Source organism: Cetorhinus maximus, chromosome 11 (genome assembly GCF_964194155.1).
Source record: "Cetorhinus maximus chromosome 11, sCetMax3.hap1.1, whole genome shotgun sequence".
Classification (NCBI taxonomy): Eukaryota; Metazoa; Chordata; class Chondrichthyes; order Lamniformes; family Cetorhinidae; genus Cetorhinus; species Cetorhinus maximus.
The window spans coordinates 39,236,284-39,259,019 of NC_135889.1; the positions used below are offsets into that span (position 1 = coordinate 39,236,284).

At 43.1% G+C, this 22,736-nt stretch overlaps 1 protein-coding gene across 4 annotated transcripts in view; it reads left to right on the plus strand.

Annotated features, from left to right (window-relative positions):
- The window catches only part of hecw2b (HECT, C2 and WW domain containing E3 ubiquitin protein ligase 2b), a 413,575-nt gene that overhangs the window by 125,726 nt on the left and 265,113 nt on the right, over positions 1-22,736 (plus strand). For all 4 annotated transcript variants that reach the window (XR_013577941.1, XM_078551841.1, XM_078551844.1 and 1 more), the window contains one exon: positions 15,995-16,326. Coding sequence is in view for 3 of the 4 variants with exons in the window: in XM_078551841.1 (XP_078407967.1) it covers positions 16,035-16,326 (292 nt within the window). In the remaining variant the exon portion in view is untranslated. The remainder of the gene's footprint in view (positions 1-15,994; positions 16,327-22,736) is intronic.

Sequence of the window (22,736 nt, forward strand, 5' to 3'; positions counted from 1 at the left end):
GGTAGATCACTAAGTAGGTTAGTGTCTAAGTAGGGCTACTGTTATTCATAATGCAATAATGCAGAGGCTTGTTTTGCCGACTGTGTAGATCTTGACCTAATTTAGAAATTGAGTTTTCTCAGGGGAACTTGATGGATGTCTGAAGCCCATGGTGTTCTGAGTTGAACATAGCTTTTGATTTCAGCAACCCCATGATGATTTTTAATTAACTTGACATCGATATAAGTGTAAGAAAATAAATTCCATTACACACAGAAAACACTGAGCAAATTGTACTACCTTTATATGCTGTATTTACTGTGATAACATATTCAAAGCAGTATATTTACAGGGATTGTGTTTTGCTGTTCCACTGTACCTGCAATAGTTGAGAGTATCTAAGAAAATTGCTTTTGTTGATACAGAACTAGGGGGCACTGTTTTAAAATTAAGGGTTGCCCTTTTAAGACAGAGATGAGGAGAAATTTTTTCTCTGAGGGTTGTGCAACTTTGGAACACTGCCTCAGAAGGCGGTGGAGGTGGGGTCATTGAATATTTTTAAAGCAGAGGTAGAGAGATTCTTGCTAGGCAAGGGAATCAAAGGTTAATGGGGATAGATGGGAATGTGGAAATCGAAACACAAGAAGACCAGCCATGATTTTATTGAATGGCGGAGCAGGCTTGAGGGGCCGAATGGTCTACTCTTGTTCCTATTTCTTATGTTCTTATTTGAGTTGGCAGGTGGCCTCATTATGAATGCCTGCCTGAGATCCATGAATGGTTAATGTACTTAGATCTCATCAAACAATGTCCATACAGCTGTAGGGGGGAGTGAAATTTGTTTAATTGACACTTCTATTACCCTGTAATAAGCTGCTGTTTTTTTGAAGATTTCTTTCATGACCTGTGTGTTTACTTACACAGGTTTAAGAGGTCTGAAGTGGAAAAAACTTTTGACATTGATACTATGAATTGCTGTGGTTGATGAACACTTTAAGAGGTTGTATGTGGAGTCATTTTTTTTTTCAAATTATGTTTTTCAAAGTTTCTAGCTATTCTGATTCAGGATTATTTCAAAGACTTGCCAATCGCTTATTGGTTGTGTTTTTATATCAGCTATTGGGAGCGTGGGTATGGAGGATGCATTGGGGATATGGAAGGGGAATGGGAGTTATGGGGGTGTATGGAGGTGGCTTGGGAGATTTGAGGAGGCATGGGAGGACATCTGGAGTTGGTTGTGAGGTGAGGGGCGAAGGTTTCAGGGCTGGATGTTCATCATCCCACCCGTCTCCCAACAGATGGAAGCAGATGTTGCAGACACCCACATCTGTTGCTGTCTGGGGCCTGTTTCTGGAGGTGGCGGGCCCAACCCCACCATGTCCCGGCCTACTCAACCAAAATATGGCGGGCAGGGGCCTCATTAATGGACATGGGTTTGTGGAGTCGGGAACTTGCCCGACTCCCAGTGCTGTCTCCTTGATGAAAACCTGACCCCAAGGATTCCTGTCTGGGTATCGACCAGAAGAATGGCTGCATTTACTTTTCATTACCCAGTTGACACTCTTTGAGAGGCAACCAAACTCCTTGAGAGGAATTTTAAGCCCCTGCCAGTAATGAGAATTGTGAAGGGCGGAGGTACTAAAGTTGGCATGATGGCAAAAGTCTGATTCCAGCCGGTGGGAAATTAGTTTTGAATTTTGTTCTCCTGACTTTGATGGCTGGTTAAAAGTGGGTCGAGCTTCCTGCTGATCTAGGTCAGGAACCACATTTGCATTCATTTGCATCTCATGACTACTCATTATAAGGTCGACTTGCCAGAATTACTTTCCCGCTCCAAATTATGTGCCCTGCCTACAGATAATTCGAATGGTCTGTTTCCTGACTGTATGTAAGTGGCACGCACCTGACAAGCTGCAGTTCATCAACGACTTTGCAGTCATGACATATGTGCAAGGATTGGATATTGATAGTTATTGTCAGGCCCACTGGAGGCCAACCAGCACAAGGCTGATGGTGGCTCCAAGGACTTGGGTCTTTTGACCCTAATGAAGACCCTCATTGTGAATGTGCAGTCACATCTGAGCAGAAAGCTCAGCCACCTGTTATCCTCCAGGATGATATCCTGCAAGGGGTGGCCTTGGTATGCGATGTGCAGACTGAGGGAAAGTCAAGGGCTGGAGACTGCGTTCCTGCCTTGAATATGGAGGGAGCCCATTCAAAGGGAACTACCATTGATTGCTCAATCATATCCATTCACAAATACATGCTGGGGTGGAGAATACAGGCTGCAGATAACGCAGCCTTGTTGACAGTTTTGATTAGAATGAGGAGAAGTGCCTATTGCCGATTGGCACAGCTCAGGGAAGACAATCACTCTGAGGAACAAGAGCCAGCAGGGCCCCAGGAAGTCCCAGATGCTGACGAGAAGAGGCGAAATCCAGGAAGATGTTTGGCATGACCAATGGTCCACAGAAGACAGAGCTCATACATGGAGATGAGTGAAAGACAGTACCACAGGTGCCTTTGCTTTTCTGGGGATGTAGTAGCTCATATTTGCCACATTTTAAGTGAGGACCTCATGCCGCACAGACTTGGCATTCAATGCTAGTTGCTTTGAAGGTTACCATCTCACTGAACATTTTTGTCTGCAGATCCTTCCAGGGCTCCACTCTGGACTTTTGCGGAATCTCACAATCGGTGAGACACAAATGCACAAGGGAAGTGACAGATGTCCTTTTCATTGAAGGGCACTGTTATATGCAGTTCCACATGGATGAAGCAAGCCAGGCTGTCAAAGCTGTGGGATGTGCTGTGATCTTAGGCTTCCCGCAAGTGAGGGTGCCATCGACTGCGCACATGTGGCCTTGAGAGCTCTCTGGCAGCAGCCTGTGAGATTCATTAACAGAAAGGGATTTCACTCTCTGAATGTTCAGCTAATTTGTGATCACAGAAAGCCGATCCAGTATGTTTGTGCTAGGTGCCCACGGAGCTCATACATTTCAGTCACTCCCTTGTGCGAGAGATAGTTGAGGCACCTTGCTGTTTAGAGGGTTGCTTCTCAATGATGAGGGGTACCTCCTAAAGACATGGCTAATGATGCCCGTTCATCGGCCACAGAGTGCATCTGAGGAGAGATACAGTGCTGCACATTCAGCCACAAGGACCTTAATAGAGCAAACGATTGGCCTCTTAAAGATGCATTACCAATGTTTGGACTGGTCAGGTGGGGCTCTCCAATACTCACCACAGAGAGTGTCATGCATCATCGTTTGCTGCGCCCTGCACAACCTAGTGCTGCAAAGGGGGGATGTGTTGCTGGAGGGAGACATTGAGGAGTCAAATGTCTCCTCAGACAAGGAGGACTTAGGGATGAAGCTGAATAGGGCGAGGATTTAAACGGGCCACGAGGATGCCATTGCATGGGCATGACACGGCAGATGTACCCGTGACAACCTCAGCTACAAGATTTTAAGAGGAATAAGGTGAAGACAAGTTTTCACGATCAAAGTTCTTTTCAGGCTTTGGTGCAGGGGAAAACCTTCATTGTCATCTTCATCATGTTATGATCCCAGCTGAGATTACCCCTGGACAAGCCTGATCCCAGAGTGGAATGCAGCTTGATACATCCTAACTTTAAATTTGTTTGTTCAGATATGCTCATGGAGAGTAGCTACTGAACAGAGTCACAGGAGTCGGCTGATGAATTTTTAACAAAAGTTCAACAAGAAAAGATAACCTATATTACAATACTCCTTTGCCCTCAACTATTCCCTTGACAGATATGTACAGATTTTTAAGGATAACACAAGTTGCAAAGCTACCTTACACTGTAATGTTCACAGTAAGTACACAGTCCATGTAAACCAATAGGTACCCTGTGGTCACACACACCACACTCTGAAACCAAGCGACAGATGCCACCTCAAGCAGATGCTATGGATCTCTCATCAGCTCCCCGCCAAGCCTCTTGTCCCACCATGAGCCAACCAGTCTCACTGAACTCCGTCTTTCACACGGGGTTTTCAATATCCACTCCCCAAGACCTCGCCTTGGAATCTTCTCCCAAACTGATACTTTCTCACGGATGCTTTCTGCAAGGGTTCACCTCCAGGGTTTCAAACTCTCCTTCTGATGTTCATCTCCCCTGGGTCACCACGTGCATTCAAGCTGTCTCCCATGTACTCTCTCTCCCCGACTCAGTTGTCAACTGTACCATTGCTTCACATGCTCATAGCAAAGAGTTACAGACCTTCAGTTGTCTCTTTGGACCTTCTTGCCTCTTGGAAGCTGTTCTCGCTTTAAATCTGCTTTCTGCAGCTTTTGTCTCTTTAAAGCTGAAGCTTGGAGCCTCTCTTTCTGCCCCTCACTCTTAACTTCACTTAACTGGACCTTTTCCAGATTCCTGTCCTTCCTTTGACTAGAAGGTCTTGGGACTTTCCCCTGTTCCACTCCCCTGGATTTTGGGGTCATAAGATCGGGACTGGCTATCTGTCCCCTTTGCTCCAGTCTGTCTCTGGCAGCTACTTACAAAACAGACTGAACTCAAACAGCTTCTAAAATCAAACTGCTGTTTCTTTTCTTCTGTGTGTGTGACTGTGGGAGGGTCCTGCCTCTCTGGACCCGTGTGGCTAGGCAGCGGCCCTGTTTTTTCTACTCTTGCGTTTGTTTAACGTCTTAAGTGGTAAAAACGTCATTAAAAATGCAACAAAAACAAAAATTGCTGGATAAACTCAGCAGGCCTGACAGCATCTGTGGAGAGGAAGACAGAGTTAACATTTCGAGTCCGAATGACTCTTCATCAGAACTAAAGAGAAATAGAAATGTGGTGAAATACAAGCTGTTTAAGGGGGGTGGGACAGGGAGCTGGATAGAGGGCCAGTGATAGGTGGAGGCAAAGGGGAGATTGCCAAAGATGTCATAAACAAAAGGTCAAAGGGGTGTTGACGGTGGTGATATTAGCTAAAGGATGTGCTAATGGTGACATTAATGGTCGAAAGCAGGATGAGCAAGTGACAGATGGCCCTAGTGGGGGTGGGGTGGGGGGAGGGGGGATCAAAATAGGCTAAAAGGTGGAGATAAAACAATGGATGGAAATAAATTTTGAAAAAAATAATAGAAATAGGTGGGAAAAAAAAAATTATTAGAAAAAAGGAGATCAAAAAGGGGTGAGGATGGAGGAGAGAGTTCATGACCTGAAGTTGTTGAACTCAATGTTATGTCCAGAAGGCTGTAAAGTGCCTAATCGGAAGATGAGGTGCTGTTCCTCTAGTTTGCATTGGGCTTCACTGGAACATTGCAGCAGGCCAAGGACGGACATGTGGGCATGAGAGCAGTGCTGAAATGGCAAGCAACAGGAAGGTCTGGGTCATGCTTGCGGACAGACCGAAGATGTTCCGCAAAGTGGTCACCCAGTCTGTGTTTGGTCTCTCCAATGTAGAGGAGACCACATTGGGAGCAGCAAATGCAGTAGACTAAATTGAGGGAAGTGCAAGTGAAATGCTGCTTCACTTGAAAGGAGTGTTTGGGCCCTTGGATGGTGAGGAGGGGGGAAGTAAAGGGGCAGGTGTTGCACCTTCTGCGGTTGCGTGGGAGGGGGTTGAGATGTAGGGGGTGATGGCGAAGTGGACCAGGGTGTCCCGGAGGGAATGGTCCCTACGGAATGCTGACGGGGGGTGAAGAGAAGATGTGTTTGGTGGTGGCATCATGCTGGAGTTGGCGGAAATGGCGGAGGATGACCCTTTGAATGTGGGGTGATAAGTGAGGACAAGGGGGACCCTATCATGGTTCTGGGAGGGAGAGGAAGGTGTGAGGGCGGATGCGCGGGAGATGGGCTGGACATAGTTGAGGGCCATATCAACCACCATGGGTGGAAAACCTCGGTTAAGGAAGAAGGAAGATATATCAGAAGAACTGTTTTGGAAAGTGGCAACATCAGAACAGATGCGACGGAGGTGAAGGAACTGAGAGAATGGGATGGAGTCCTTACAGGAAGTAGGGTGTGAGGAGCTGTAGTCCAGGTAGCTGTGGGAGTTGGTAGGCTTGTAATGAATATTGGTGGACAGTCTATCACCAGAAATTGAGACAGAGGTCAGGGAAGGGAAGAGAAGTGTCAGTGATGGACCATGTGAAAATGATGAAGGGGTGGAAATTGGAAGCAAAATTAATACATTTTTCTAGGTCCAGACGAGAGCACGAAGTGGCACCGAAGCAATCATCGATGTACCGGAGAAAGAGTTGTGGGAGGGGGCCTGAGGTGGACTGGAACAAGGAATGTTCCACATACCTCATAAAGAGACAGGCATAACTGGGGACCATGTGGGTACCCGTGGCCACACCTTTTATTTGGGGGAAGTGAGAGGAGTTTAAGGAGAAATTGTTCTGTGAGAGAACAAGTTCAGCCAGACGGAGGAGAGTGGTGGTGGATGGGGATTGTTCGGGCCTCTGTTCAAGGAAGAAGCAGAGAAATCTCAGACCATCCCACTAGGGGATGGAGGTGTAGAGAAATTGGACGTCCATGGCGAAGAGGCAGCGGTTGGGGCCAGGAAAATGGAAATTGTTGATATGACGTAGGTTATCAGAGGAATCATGGATGTAGATGGGAAGAGACTGGACAAGGGGAGAGAGAATGGAGTCAAGATAGCAAGAAATGAGTTCCGTGGGGCAGGAACAGGCTGACACGATCGGTCTGCCGGGACAGTCCTGTTTGTGGATTTTGGGTAGGAGGTAGAAATGCAAGCACCTTTTAAAGTGAAACTAAAACTCAATTTGACCTTTTCTTAACACCCAGATACAGAAATACAAATCAAACTTAAACTTTAAATCTAAAACTCATCTCTAACACATACAAATACCTATATAGCTTATTTAAACTATCTCTATTTCCTAACAATCATATCAGGAAAGATCATCAATCTCTCAATGATCATGGAAGAAACATAATTCATTTTCAATCCTAACGATTGGGGTTATCCTTGGAAAGCGCAGTAGCGTTGGGAACATGTAGCCACTGTGGAATGTGATAAGCACTCCACTGGCGCACCTCCTTAAGCAACTGCACACAGTGCAGTCCTTTCAACCATGGTGTCAACAAGTCTGTGGGCATGGCAGTCTTCAAGCCATTGCACATGTGGATGCACTCATGCCAGTATGACCGCAGTTTAGCAAGGCGGCTCTAACGGGAAAAACATTCGTTAGTGGCAAGTGCGGGACTGCCTCGAGGGAACTACATCCGGACAGCACCATCTCTCCAAATGCTAGGTGTCATGCGTGAATAATGTCAAGGCCTCAACTTGATACTGAGCCCCAATATGCCTTTGGACATCAGGACGCAGTGACCTGTTACTTTGGAGCATGCATCCAAAGCTGCGAGTTATATTAGTATTGTCCTCGCAGAGAGTAGCTCAGCGGGACTATCACTTTGATTATTGACAAGCACTCATTACCCTGCATTTGTAAGAAGCCTGCCAAGTCCACGCCCTGCATTGCTTTGGCATTTGGGAGAGACTTGCTGCAGTCAGTATTGATACATTAGTGAAGGACAGCTTCTTCCCTTTATAGACCCTGCTGAGGACTCAGGACATGTGCCAAAACATCGCTTTCATAGCATTACAGCCTTCAACATTGTCCATCTCACAAAGGCCAATCCTTTCTATCTAACCTAAGTCAATGAGTGCACAGTCATGCAATGAATTCTGTATCAATTTGCGTTCTGTGACTTTACAGAGGGTTTCCATAAAGCACCACTAGGCCATCGTTCAGGAGCAAAGTAAGATTCTCACAGTTAAGTAGGCAGCTTCATCGGGCTGAGCACATACCTCTGACATCACACATTCATTTCCCTCTGGCAATCATTTCCAATGTGTCTGAGTGGAACCTACTTCCATCATTCAGCGTCATGCACGAGGAGAGTGGGAACTAAGAAAGCAATAGCGTTCAGCCTTAAATACGGAGACAAAGACACTGTAGGGAGGCATGAAAGACTATGGTGCTTGACGATGAATACTACTTTTCCCTATAACTCACATTTATGAAATAAACGCCTTTGCAAGGTGCACTTGGGAGAAGACGTTGGTCACAACAAATACTTGTATCATCCATAAACTACAGACCAGTGCAACAGCAGCAGGATAATCATAACCTTGATGAGCAATGCTGATGAGGTCAAGTAATTTCTGTCTGTGTTGCAAGAGTAATGTGTTCTGTCCAGGCATCATTTTCAAATATGAAGTGCCTTTATTCATGTCACAGATGTGGAAATAAAGGCTAATCGCTATGTTAAGATTGAGTGAGATTTAATGGAACTGAGGATCCAGATGGGAGCTAATTTGGGATTTATGTTTTGTACCTTTCAGTGAATTTGGGACCTTGCATCACATCGATTAGTCATTCTATATCTGAGACTTGGAGAGGGATAAATGCAAAATAAACTTGCAATAGTGTAGATTATGTACAGTGAACAAACATGTGTGCTACCATTGTGCATTTGAAACTTCTTAATTTTTCTAACCCATCCTCTAAATCTAGGTGCAGCCACAACATCCACAGCAGAGGTGAAGGCACTCTGCTGACTGCTATACCCTGTTGTCTGAGATGACTTTAGTAGCTCGTGGCCTGAGGCCTGGAGGGCCCTAGATCGCTAAGGGTCTCCTTTTCTAAGGCAGGTGCACCCTCCCTGGCCTGACCTGCTGGAGTGGATGGGGTCACAGGCAGAGGGGATTTGGAGCAGCAGGACACCCTTGGAGTATCCTGAGTGGGTGTCCCCCAGAGTGTCTGGCTGGTGCTCCTCCTTCCTTTGGGTGCCTGAGTGCTCCCCTCACTCCTTGGGAATAAGGGGCGCCTGGCGGGAGGTTGAGGTGCCCGTCCCCACCTAAGCTAGCCACTGCTGGAACGCACCCATGACTAGAGTGATGATGTGCAGGTTCGAGCGCAAATCCGGCAGAAACTGTTAGACTTGGGTCTCCAAGACGGCAGCCACCCTTCCCACGGAGACTTCAATGGGCTTGCATGCCAGAGCCACTGCCCAGATAGAACGAGGGTGGACTCCTTCATCCTCCATTCCTGTTTTCTGACCGCCTCTGACAACTCTGCCTGTCTCTGCATCTCCATCGTTTCACTCAGGTCTGATTGTAGAGGCTCACCATCGGGCTCAGACTCAGCAGGAGCCTGGTCTCCAGCAGTCCTCCAAGTGTCAGACATCTTGTGTCTCAGCTGTCACTGCCTCTGCCTGCTGTGGACACGTGTCCATGAGTTGATCACCAGATTCTGACCCCAAGCCTACCCTAGAACTAAGACCCACCGAGGTGCATGTATCTGTGCTGGTGGAGGGTGCAGTTGAATTCAGTGATAGGCCTTCATTGGCTGGTTCCTCTGCCTCCTCATCTGAGGAGCTCTGGTGGCTGGGGCAAAGGCGCTTGCTTGTTGTCTTCACCTTTTCTTGCGGGTAGCTGGAATAGAGAAAAGAGATAATTAATGATTGACTTGGCAAGTTCCTATGTTATAGGTCACTCAAAGTTATTGTCCCCATGTTGTCAATGTTGACCCTCACTGACTTGTTGGAGGAGGTCGACCTCACCTTCTGTGCAGGAATGATCTCTGTTCTCTCCAGCTAGCCCTGCTGCCTGCTCCTCGTGGGAGGAGAGTGTCCTCAGCTCAGGGCTCCCCACTCTGGTCTTTGCTCTCACCCGTCTGTTGTGGGAGATCTTGTCCTGCATAAAGACAGATGGATTGACTGTGAACACTACAGATGAATGCGCATTTCAGAAGCATGCATGCCTGTTGTGTCTGCTCAGCCCTCCCCAGTAAGGGATTAAGACGCCATTTGTGCAGGATCTTACATGAGATGTGAGCTTAAAGTGGCTGGCAGACATTCGGTGCTGATGTCCTATCTGCTGGTAGTGTGTGACATCTTTGTGGACTTTAACCCTTAGACTGTCTGATGCTCTTATGAGAGTCTGAGATTGGAGTGAGTACAAGTTTCAGTTACCCTTGTGGAATGCACCAGATTATTCATTCCCTTCCTGCACTGCAGAGCAGTCCTTTTTTGTTGTCCACGGACATTGACCTCCCTGGCGACTCCCAGGTCAGCATGGTCAGGTGGGAGGACCACCTGCTCCTATCCTGAGGAAAGAGGGTTTCCTGGATGACCTGGAGTATCATGGAGCAGAGGGTTTTGTTTGTTTGGGCAACATGGTGAAGCAGAAGTTTACACCACACCTGGGCTGCAGAGAGTAAATGTCTGTGCGGGTGCCATTTAAATATGCGTCAGGACCTTCAACCCCATGAGGTAATGGCGGGGCAGATGAATCCCTGCCCGCCTCACCACGAAATTTGACGAGCCCCTTGTTGATACATAATTAATGAGCTGAAAAGCGGAAAGTCGGTTGGATGAAACTGACCCACTGCCCAGCAGGAATCATGCTGACTTTCCCACTTGCCACCACACTGAGTCTATAGAATGGATAATTCCACCCCTTGAATGCAAACATGAAGATGAATGAGCCAGCACAACTATTTGGGTTCAACAGTCTGAGTGCATAGACAGCTAGAATTCTACCCTTCCTCTCAAAAAGCTCAAGCCCCACACCCTAGCAAGGCCAACATTTATTGCCCATCCCTTGAGGAGATGGCAATGTGTTGCCTTCTTGAACTGCTGCAGTGTATATGATGTGGTACACCCACAGAGCTGTCTGGAAGACAGTTCCAGAATTTTGACCCAGTGGCGATGAAGAAACAAGCTATAGTTCCAAGTCAGGATGGTGTGTGATTTGGAGGGAAAGCTACAGGTGGTGATGTTCCCATGCGCTTGGTGCCCTTGTCCTTTCAGGTGGTGGAGGTCCTGGGTAACTTTATAAGCCTTTTCTTTTAATCTTACAAAACCCTTAACTTGCTTTGTCCGGCACGGTTGACTGACTTTTTTTGGGTTTTTGCGCCTTGAAGGAATGTATAGATGCTGTAAGCTATGTAATAGTTCTTTGAAGACTATCCATTGCCTATGTACAGTCATATCTTTTAATGTATTTTCCCAATCCACCTCAGCCAATTGGTCCCTCATGCCTTCATAATTTCCTTTATTCAACTTTCAAACATAGTGTAAAATTCTATCATATTGTGGTCACTCATTCCTAAAGGTTCTTTTACAGCAAGATTATTAATTAGCCCTTTTTCATTATATAATGCTAGATCTAAAATAGATTATCCTCTAGTCGGTTCCTCAACATACTGCTCTAGAAAACTATCCCTACACTTCAGAAACTCATCTTCCACAGCATTAGTGCTCAGTTGGTTTGCCCAGCAGATTGAAGTCACCCATGATTGCCCATGCTACATGCTTCTCTCGTCTCCTGATTAATACTGTGCCCCACATTACCATTACTATTTGGTGGCCTGTAAACAACTCCAACCAATGTCCACATGTTTGCGGGTGATCTGGCCCTCCAATTCTATGTGATACGACAAGGATCCGGTCACAGAAACTATTATACCAGGTAACCACTTGCATCTTGGAAAGCTATACGACTTTTCCTTTCAATGCCTCTTTAGTTTCATTCAGCTGATCCTTCAGCTCCTTGCTAGACAGCTAGATTCACTAAGCTAGCATTGTTTTGGAGTTTCTCTGAACTCCTGTCACCTGGCTGTATCCAGCTATATACAACTCCCAGGGCATTCCCTCAGCCCTCTCCAATTAGCAGGGCTTCCCCTGAGCCTTCTTCAAGTTTATTCTGCTGTGCTTCCATTCTACTGTTTAAGTCAGTCTTTATTTATTCATGTTGCTGAATGGTTACACATTCCTTTTGCATTTGATCCATGAACTGCTCTTTTAACTGCTTATTTCCTGGTTGCCCTCCCTCTGGGGCCTCCTGTTACCCTTGGCGGAGTTGCCCTTTCTCTGGGGTCTCTTGCCTTCAGCAGGGTTGCCCCATCCTGGGGTTGAATTTTGCTGTCGGCGAACAGGGGCGGGGCCTGCTCACCAACACGCAAAATGACGCGGGATAACGGCGGGGGGAACCCCCGACGTCATCCTGCCCCATTTAAATTTTCAGGAAGGCGGGGGCCAAATCAGCTGTGCACCTGCCGACCTGTCAATGGCCAATTGAGGCCATTGACAGGATAATTAAAACAATTAAAGGACCTGCCCGTCCAACCATAAGGTTGGCGGGCAGGTCAGGAGTCCCGGCGGCTAATAGATAAAACATGAAACCTCATCCACCGGCGAGATGAGGTTTCATGTAAGGTTTAAAAAACTTTAATAAAGTTTGAGTGAAATTTATTAACATGTCCCATCTCGTGTGACATTGTCACATGAGGGGGACATGTTAAGGATTTTTTTATTTTTCTATTTTTAATGTTTGTACAAGTGTAAGCAATCTCCCTGAGGCAGCACTTAGCCTCAGGGAGATGTGTGCTCTGTCATGCGCATGCGCGAAAGAGCGCACTTGCATTCGGGGAATCTCCCCCCCCACCCCGGCCCACACAGGAAGCGCGTAGCGCTTCCCGCCGGGTGTCACGCTGGGCGGGCCTTAATTGGCCCACCCACTTAAAATGGCAGCAGGGCCGGCTTCTCCGGCGGGGATCGGCCCCCCACCCGCCAGAGATTGGGTCGGGCCCGGTGGGCAGAAAATTCTGCCCCTGGGGTTTTTTGTTGCCTCCCGCAGAGTTGAACCCTCTCTGGGGTCTCTTTTGCCAATGGACCTATATTGTGAGTTGCCCTCTCTCTGGGGGTCTCTTCTAATTTTATGTCCATGACCATTTGTCTTGTATTTACCACTTCAAATGCATTGCTGAGCAGTCACTGTTTTTCTTTACTCAGGGTGTCTCTACGGCTTTCGGCTTTTCTGTGCTGTTTTTTGAGTTTCCAGCACTTTTTGTGTTTTGGCAGGCTCACTGGCAAATGTGGCTTTTTTTTTATAACTTTATAAAACTTTGTTCCTGTTCAAAAAACACAGCAGTGATTCCTTAATCCTTTTCTGGGCGATTCTGCAGATTTTTCTTTTTCTTTTACTAACTCGGCAGGTTATATTTGATGTTGCACTTTGGGAGACCCAGTGGCCTCGTGGTCTGATTGGGACCATTTTTTTCCTTTAAATTTTAAACCGCAGCTCTGCTTTCTGCTCTGATTGCCCTTTCTTTTTTTAACTTGCAAGCTGTCAACTCTGCAGCAAGTCTTTTTTAAATTTTTAACTCTGCCGTCTTTTTTTTTTACTGTGCACTGCAGGTTGTTTTTAAACCTTTCTTTACTTGCAGCTGTGAGTCAGCTTCTCTAACCTACTGAGCCTGTGGGGCTGCTGCCCAATTTACAATTTAAGTACAGATTCTCTTTTTTACCTTTTTAGCTTTGCCTCTGCAGGTCCTATTTTTTTTAAATGTTGGGAGTGCTCCGGGAGATTTCTCAGCCATTTGAATTTGGGCCTGTTTTTTTTTAACTTATACAACAGCGCTTCTGTTTCTTCTGTTTAAACTCTGCAGCGTACCTGGTGAATATATTTTCCTTACTTCTGTTTAGACAAGATACTCACATCACGGGGCGAGGGACAACGCCAGACTAGATCTATCCTCCTCGTCAATTTGTTATGGACTTGATTTTCCAGACAGGTTTCTCATTAGAAACATCGAACATTATTTACAGGCTTCAGCAGCAGTTACATGCTTCCACCAAGCTCCACAATTAGAAGAACTTCCACTCTATGGTTCCCCGCGCTTAGAGTTGATTTGTTCACACCGTCATGTGATACTATACAGCACAACAAGTCTTAAAGCTACAGTCATTACATTCCTTAAAACTGCAATTACTACAGGTAGGTTATAAGGAGAGCATTAAAGGAGGAAAGCATAGTGTAGAGATAGAGAGGTTTAGGGAGGGAATTCCAAAGCTCAAAGCCTTGTCAGCTGAAGTCACAGCTGCCAATGGTAGAGTGATTAAAAACAAAAATAAAAATACCTGGAAAAACTCAGCAGGTCTGGCAGCATCTGTGGAGGGGAATACAGTTAACGTTTCGAGTCCGCATGACTCTTCACCAGAACTAGATTCTAGAACAAAACTAGTTCTGTTGAAGAGTCATGCGGACTCGAAACGTTAACTGTATTCCCCTTCACAGATGCTGCCAGACCTGCTGAGTTTTTCTAGGTATTTTTATTTTTGTTTTGGATTTCCAGCATCCGCAGTTTTTTGCTTTTACTTGTATAGTGATTAAACTCTGGTTCGCTGAAAAGACCAGAATTAGAGGAGCACAGGCATCTCGGAGGGTTAGTTGGAGGGCTGAAGGAGATTACAGAGAACCATAGGGTGAAACCATGGAGGGATTTGAAAACAAGGATGAGCATTTTCAAAATTCTTTTGTTCATGCTTTTTAATTATTCAAAAAAAAGAATAAATCTTGTCTCCCAGTGTTAGTGCAAAAATATCCTTTGTGGAAATCATCCCTCATCATTGAGCATTTTGTATATATTTTTTAGTTTTGTAAATCTTTACATTAAAGTTGCAGGTCACGCAGCTATGAAATGAAACACTTGTTCCATTTTCTGAATGTCATCTAAACATTGAAGACCCTCAAGGGAGGTAACACAGGTTGGATGCAGATTTAATTTCCTGCGATTTCACCCCTGACCCCACAATTGTACTTGACTTCTAAATTGAATCATAGGAACAGGAGTAGGGCATTCAGCTCCTTATGTCTGTTCTGTCATTAACCCAGATCATGGCTGATATGTATCTCAAATCCATTTCCTCACTTTTGATCCATGTCCTTTGATACCCATAACCAGCAAAAATCTATCAATCTGTCTTGAAGATTTCAGTTGAATTCATTTTATGTACTGCTAATACGACTGGTTTCCAATGCACTGATCTCAAAGAATCCCAGTGATATATGTACTAGATTTACCAGCCATTAGAATGCCTCTGGCCTTGGTGACCAACTTCAATGGAACTAGTCAATTTACCAGCACAGCCATGATGGTCCAAGTGGTCCCCTTGGTGGTATAAGATTCTGTGGTTCTGGTACCTTGGGATTGTTACCATTTACACAAGATCCACATACTGTATTATCATGGCGCTAGAGCGCACAGCACCAATATAAAAGCAGTTAATCTGTCATTGGTTCCAGTCTCTGAAGAGGACTTCTAATTGTATCAGTATAATATTTACATTTTTCACTTCAACCATCCTTGTGGTCTCCCTGAATGATAATGCCAATGTAATGCCAGTTAGTGCAAGATCAGGGGCAGTTTTATTCTGTGACTTACACCTCTTGGATTGGGACTACAATTTTTCATTTGGGTTAATTTTAGGCATTGGGGAGCAAAGAGTTTCATCTGTTCATTTGGATCTGTATTCAAATAGAGGTCTCTCTCACAAGTGAGCAGAGAAGATTAGTTACTTTTTGTGTTTGAAATGAGTGCTTTTGTTGACATTTTTATTGGCAGAAGCTTTGTTTTATTCATAGTAATGGTTGGCGATGAATACCTGAGGTGAAAATCTAAAAATTTTTTTAGTTAAAATTTGGTAATCTGTTTGTATTGAAATAACATTTTCATGTTGTGGAAGATAAACACTTATTGCTCTGATACATTACCAATGAGACATATTAACTCTACTTGGAAAGATTTTAGAAAGTACAATTCCTCCAATATCAGTGTTTTATGACCAGCTGAATTATACAACTTTTGTTTGTTGACATTTGAAATCTGTTGTATATTTCACTGCCTGGAATCCGCATTGTGCCATTAAAAAGAAGCACATTGCAGAGTTTGCTGCCCGTACTTAGAAAATGTGTGGCTGTGCCAGTTTACAAGAGAAAGCATCAATTAACTTGAGTTTGTTTACTTTTCTTGACAGTTAATATTAAAAGCCATTAGTAAGCTTGTTGTAATATGCATCTTCTTAAAGCTATATGGTTTACTGGATAGATGTAAAATTACATGCCACAGTCAGTTAAAGAGTACAAATGCATGACCTTGTTCACTTGACTGACCTCTTTCACATAACAGAATCCACTGATGGCTTGTTTTTCTTCCTGAACAGATTTTAAACGTAGAGAAGTTGACTTCAAGACACAGTGAAAATGTCGGGCTCCACCAGGGAGCATGTGCCTTTTGTGCGACGCAGGAACCCTCAACTCCGCTACACCCTGAGTCCTGAAAACTTGCAAAGCCTGGCTTCTCAGAGTGCCAGGTCGGAGAGCTTGAATTTCCACAGAGCAAACAGTGACACAGATTTGGTGACTTCGGACAGCCGCTCCAGTCTGACAGCTAGCATGTATGAATACGCACTTGGACAAGCACAGAACCTGATTATTTACTGGGATATTAAAGAAGAGGTGGACCCCACAGACTGGATTGGACTCTATCACATAGGTAAACAAAGTTTTAGCATTAATACCTTTCTTTCACGGATCATATAAAAAACTGTTCCATAAGGCTGGAAAGCTTGGCACACTTGGGACCTATTGAGCCTTTGGAGTCTTTCATAAATTTCTGGACTTCCCATTAGCAGTTTTCGAATTTATTTAACAATAATGCAAAATTAGGTGACACAACACGCTGGGGCTCTGACATGCTGCCTCGTAGAGGGGAAGGAGGTGCTTGTAAGCACAGTCCCAACCGTGCTGCCATAGAGATGAAGCTAGACACTTCCTCACAGGCAAGGAAGGAAAGGAAATTAGATGATCAGGAACCCAGACTATGAGCGGGCCTGGAAATTCACATCCAAAATCAACAGACCTTTGGCTGATCAGTCAAATTTTCTGTCCCACCCATTACAATTCCTGGAAAATCCCACACCACCAATAAATATGGAGGAATTTGTGGTGGAGTTGGAGTAGAGTTCCAGGAGGACTATTAAGAAAGGAAATGAATTTAAACAAAAACTAGTGAAATACGATTCTAGTTCTCCAGCTTAAAAAAGCTGTTCAAAATTTTTGATATTTCTGCAAAAACCTATGCCTATTTAGCATGACATCACTATGCCCATCTGATTATGTTTGTAAAACCTTCGAATATACCCAAAGAAGGGAGGTAGACCATCTACTGACAATTCAGAGTTTATTAGCGTTGCTGCATTTATTTTTTGTGCATTTAATAAAATAATGCTTCTCTGATGACTTAGTGAGATTAATCATTGAGTAACTGAGCCACACTGCTGAAGGAGCTCCCAGATTGGGGCATTCCCAATTCACCTGTGGTTCACTGGGTTAGGGAGGTTGACGCATTTGCTTGATATCTAGAGACTTGTGCAGGAAATGCACATATGTAGACATCCTTGGTGAGGACAAAATTGGGCTTGGTTGTGATGCCCCAGCGGTTCAATAGCCCTCTGGCACTCACTTGAAGGTCACACATGAATAATAGCAACTTGGGTTAATGTTAATAAATGCTTAATCTAGTGTTGAAAAAACCTATAAGACATGGTGGTCTTATTACTACTGAATTCAAGGCACATATCTCAAAATTTATACAAATTACAAAGTTGTGGCAGTTGTTTCAAGTTTCCATTTGGGATTTGAACAACTCAGTATTTACCATCAGCTGTGCCATAACATAGTTGGGGGCTCTTTGCGGGATATATTTGAAATTCCTTGATTGGGTTGAAGTTGGTGAATCTTAAGGTTATGAATATGAGAAGCACTTTGAATTCAGGAGTTGGTGTGAGATTTTTTTGAGGTGGTGAGACTGCAATATGGCTTTGGCAGTTGCTCAGAGTTGTCTGGGAGTTGAATTTATAACTTTGGCTGGTTTACAAAAAGAAACTAAAGTTAATTTAATGGAATTGGCGGATAAAGTACAATTGCGGTTAACTGCAGGAGCTAAGAAAGCAGATATAATTTGAAAGTATAGCACAGCATTTAAAGTTGGAAGAGATATCTTCTAGTGAGTCACAGCTGGTGTTAGTGAGACTTCAGTTAGAAATGAAGAGGCTTGAATTTGAACAAGCAAAGGAACTGAGAAAACTTGAATTGGAAGCAAACGAAAAGAGAAAATAATTGGAAATGGGAAAACTGGAACGAGAGGCAGTAGAAAGGAAAAGGGGAAAAAAGAGATTATTTCAAAAAAATGGAAATGTGAAAACTTGATCTCCAGAGGGAAAAGTTAACAATGAAAGAGATAATGAAGGAAAGAGACAGGGAGTTCCGGCTTAAAAATGCTGGAGTTTAAAAAAGAGACGTTAGATACTGAGGAAAGTTCTGTTGATGAAAAAATCTTTAACCCAAAACCCAGTGGGGAGATGTTTAAATTTGTACAAGCTCTTGCAAAGTTTGAGGAAAGAGATGTGGAAGCATTCTTTATTTCATTTGGGAAGATAGCTAAATAGATGAAATGGCCACAGGAAAACTGGACATTGTTGTTACAATCCAGGTTGGTGGGTAGAGCACATGAGGTTTATGCTTCATTATCAGAAGAAATGTCGGTGAATTATGATGTGGTAAAAAAGGCTATTTTGAGTGCATATGAGTTTGTTCCTGAGGCATACAGGCAGAAATTTAGGAATATGAGAAAACAGCCTGGGCAAACTTAATTGAGTTTGAAAGAGTAAAACAAAGTAATTTTGAGCGGTGGATACGGGCATTAAAAATAGAAATAACATATGCAGCTCATAGAGAAGTAATTCTTTTGGAAGAATTTAAAGATTCAATTCCTTCGGTAGTGACAACTTGTGGAGGGACAGAGGGTTCAAATGGTGAGACAACAGCAGAGATACCTGATGATTATGAGTTAGTTCATAGAGCTAAAAATTTTTTTTCTAGTCACCCCTTTAAATCAGGAAAGGTTAGAATGTGGGAAGGTGAAAGGAAGGTGCATAGTCAGGGAAGAGAAGGAGTAGGTGGAAATTTGCAGGAGGTTTTTTCTTAGACCAAAAAGGAAGGTGCTAAGGATAGAAATGACATTCAAAAATTGAGGTGTTTTCATTGTAATAGAGTTGGACATACAAAACCTGTGCACTGGAAATTTCAGGGAAAATCTATTGGAATTATAGGGGTGCAGAAAAGCTCTGGAAGTAAAAGTACTGTGGGTTCTGAGGTTCAGGCACAGGAAAAGCCAGTAGTTTGTGTACAGATAAAACAAGGAGAATCAGTGATAGGTAAAGAAGTGGGAATGTGTTCACAAATTACCCAAGAGAATTCAGACGAGTAGGTTGCAGAAATGTTTAAAGATTTTGTATGTGAAGGAAAAATCTTTCCATGTGTACAGGGTAGAGTAGGTAAAGATGTTAAAACTTTAAGAGTCATGGGCTGGTCAACCCTTAATGTTGTGGGATAGTGACATTTGTTGTTCAGAGAGAGTATTGCAGGAACAGGTGATAATAAGTGGGATTCATGGAGATGCTGTTGAAGGTAAATTTAAAGAGTAAGTGGAAAACAGGTGAGATGATTGTTGGAGTAGTGGAAAAATTGCCCATTGCAGGGGTTCAATTTACTCTGGGTAATGATATAGCTGGATCACAAGTGTGGGTGATGCCTATGGCAGCTGAGCAGCCTATAGAGGTGTTTTCAACAGGAGTGTTGCAGAGAGAGCATTCTGGATTGTTTCCAGATTGTGTGATAATGAGATCACAGGCTCATAGGTTGAAACAAGAAGAACAGGAAGTTCAAAGGCAGGGAGAAGGTGTGGAACTCCAATTAGCTGGCACTGTGTTTGATATGGTTGTTCCAGAAAGACTGGAAGACAATTCAGCTGAAGTGTTTAACTCAGAGGTTAATGGAGTTACAGAAAAAGGATTTGCAAATAAAACGTTTATAACAAACAGTTTACTCAGAAACAGAGGCTAAATGTGTTCCAGAATGTTATTGCCTTAAGGGTAATGTTTTAATGAGAAAATGGAGGCCTTACCATGTTTCAGCAAACAAAAGCTGGAGGGAGGTGTATCAGATTGTACTACCATTTGGATTTAGAAATGAGATTCTAAGGATAGTGCATGAAATCCCAATGGGGGACATTTAGGAATTAGAAAGACACAGGTGAAGATACAATCCAGGCCAATAAAAATGTTTTTGTATCGGGATGTAGTCAAATTCTGTAGAACATGTCACACATGTCAGGTGATAGGGAAACCACAAGCAGTGATTAAGCCAGCACCATTAATTCCAATTCCAGCATTTGAAGAACCTTTTACTAGGGCCATGATTGATCGTGTAGGACCCCTTCCTAAGACTAAAAGTGGAAATCAGTACTTACTGGCAATAACGGATGTGTCTACCAGGTTTCCTGAAGCAATATGTTTGAGAAACATTACAACAAAGAAAATTGTGGAAGAGTTAACTAAATTTTTTACAAGATATGGTTTACCTAAAGAAATACCATCAGACCAGGGTTCAAATTTCATGTCATAGTTGTTTAAGGAAGCAATGAACAGTTTGGGAATAAAACAGTTGAAGTCAACAACTTATCATCCTGAGTCATGGGTGGCTTTGAAAAGATGGCATCAAACTCTAAAAACTATGATGAGAGCGTATAGTCAGAATTATCCTTAGGATTGGGATAGGGGAATTCCATTCTTGTTTTTTGCTATTAGGCGCTCTCCTAATGCATCGAATGGTTTCAGTCCTTTTGAACTAGTTTATGGTCATGAGGTAAGGGGACCATTGAAATTGATTCATGAGAAATTGGTGGGTCAAAATTCAGAAAATACTCTCCTGGGTTATGTATGAAAATTCAGCGAGAAATCGGACAGAGCTTGTGAGTTAGCTGGGGAACGTTTAAAGATATCACAGCAAGTGATGAAAGTGAAAGCAGACAGGAAAGCTAAAGCTCATAGTTTTGTTGCTAGGAAGAAAGTGCTAGTTATGTTATCAGTACTAGGTGAATCATTAAAGGCAAGGTTTAGTGGACCTTACAGGATTGAAAAGAAATTGAGTGAAGTAAACTATTTAATAAATATTCCAGATAGAAGAAAGAAGCAGAGGGTGTGTCATGTAAATATGCTTAAAAAGTACTTTGACAGGGAAAACGACCAAAAGGAGGTGTTAGTATTGGTAGACAATGAGAAAGAAGTAGAAATACAGGATTCTGAAATTGATTTTCCTCTAATAAAATTAGATAATGCGGGGGTACTGGAAAATTTAAATGTAATATTGTGTTACCTTCCAGACAAGTGTCAGTGATTTGGAAAAGCTATTGCAGTCACACAAAGCTATTTGTGGAAATAAGTTGGGGAAGACAGATTGAGCTATACATGATGTGTCTGTAGGAGTTTCATCTTCTGTAAGGCAACAACCGTATACATTAAATCTGGCAAAGTTATCACAATTACAGAAAGAAATTGATTTCATGCTTCAAAATGATATGATTGAGTCTAGTTGTAGTAATTGGAGTTCACCTACTGGTACCAGATGGGGCACAAAGACTTTGTCTAGACTAACGAAAGGTGAATGCAGTGACAAAAGCGGATTCATATCTTACACCACGGTTGGAAGGTTGTATTGAGAAAGTGGGACTATCATAAAGATTGACTTGCTAAAAGGATATTGGCAAATACCATCATCGGAGAGAGCAAAGGAGATATTGACTGTTGTGGCACCAGATGGACTATATTAGTTTAAAGTCATGCCATTTAGTATGAAAATGCACGTGCAACATTTCAAAGACTGACAAACAAAGTAATTGCTGGTCTGAGCAATTATGCTGTTTATATTGACGACTTGATAGTTTTCAGTCAGACGTGGGAGGAGCATTTACAACATCTGGAAGAATTATTTAATTGACTACAAGAAGCTAATTTGGCGATAAACTTGGCTAAAAGTGAATTTACAAAAGCGCAAGTTACGTATCTAGGCCATACCATTGGACATGATAAGGTGGCTCAGTGGGATGTGAAAGCCAAGGCTATCATGGATTTCCCCGTGCCTAGAACAAAACAAGAGGTTTTTAGATTTCAGAGCATGAGTTGTTTTTATCGGAAATTTGTGCCAAATTTTAGTAGTGTGATTGCTCCTCTGACTGAACTATTATAAAAGAACAAGAAACTTCAATGGCCACAAGAGTGTCAGAAAGCATTTGACAGTTTGAAAACTGTATTAAGTATGACACCAGTTTTGGCAGTACCCAATTATGCCAAGCAATTTAAATTGGCTGTTGATGCAAGTGATTGGGGCCGTACTGTTACAAGAAGATAGAATTGAGAAACTGATAGGGTATTTTTCACAGAAGTTGAATGTACAACAGAGAAGATATTCAATGATCGAAAAGGAGACTTTGGGTTTAATGTTAACATTGCAGCATTTTGAGATTTATGTTGCAAACAATTCGTCAGAAACAATTGTTTATAGAGACCACAATCCTTTAAAGTTTCTGGACAAATTTCGAGACAGAATTGCAAGGCTATTCAGATGGAGAGCAACCACCTAATCTCCAGATTATACATGTAGCAGGATGAGAGAACCTGATTGCAGATGCATTAACAAGAGCTGAAGCTTAAAGGGAAAATTGGACGTTTAAAACCTGGACACTAAATTGAAATGATTTCTGTTGAGATGAAGGATTTGTGTATATATATTATGTTAATGCATGCATGTGGTAATATAATAGTGTAAGTATATAGATAAGTATAGGAGATAGTATAAGATGGGTTAATAAAGACGAATCCGTCTTTTTAAGTTATGACGGTCCATATTTTAATAAGGAGGGGGATGTAAGGAAGATATAATAATTCTCATAATGTTATTGGAATTTATTGTAAAATAGTGGCGTTTGTGTGTGTGTGTGTCTTAATTGGATAAAAGGCAGCTGGTCCGAAGGCTTTGATGTAAACATGGGGATGTTTAGAGTGTACG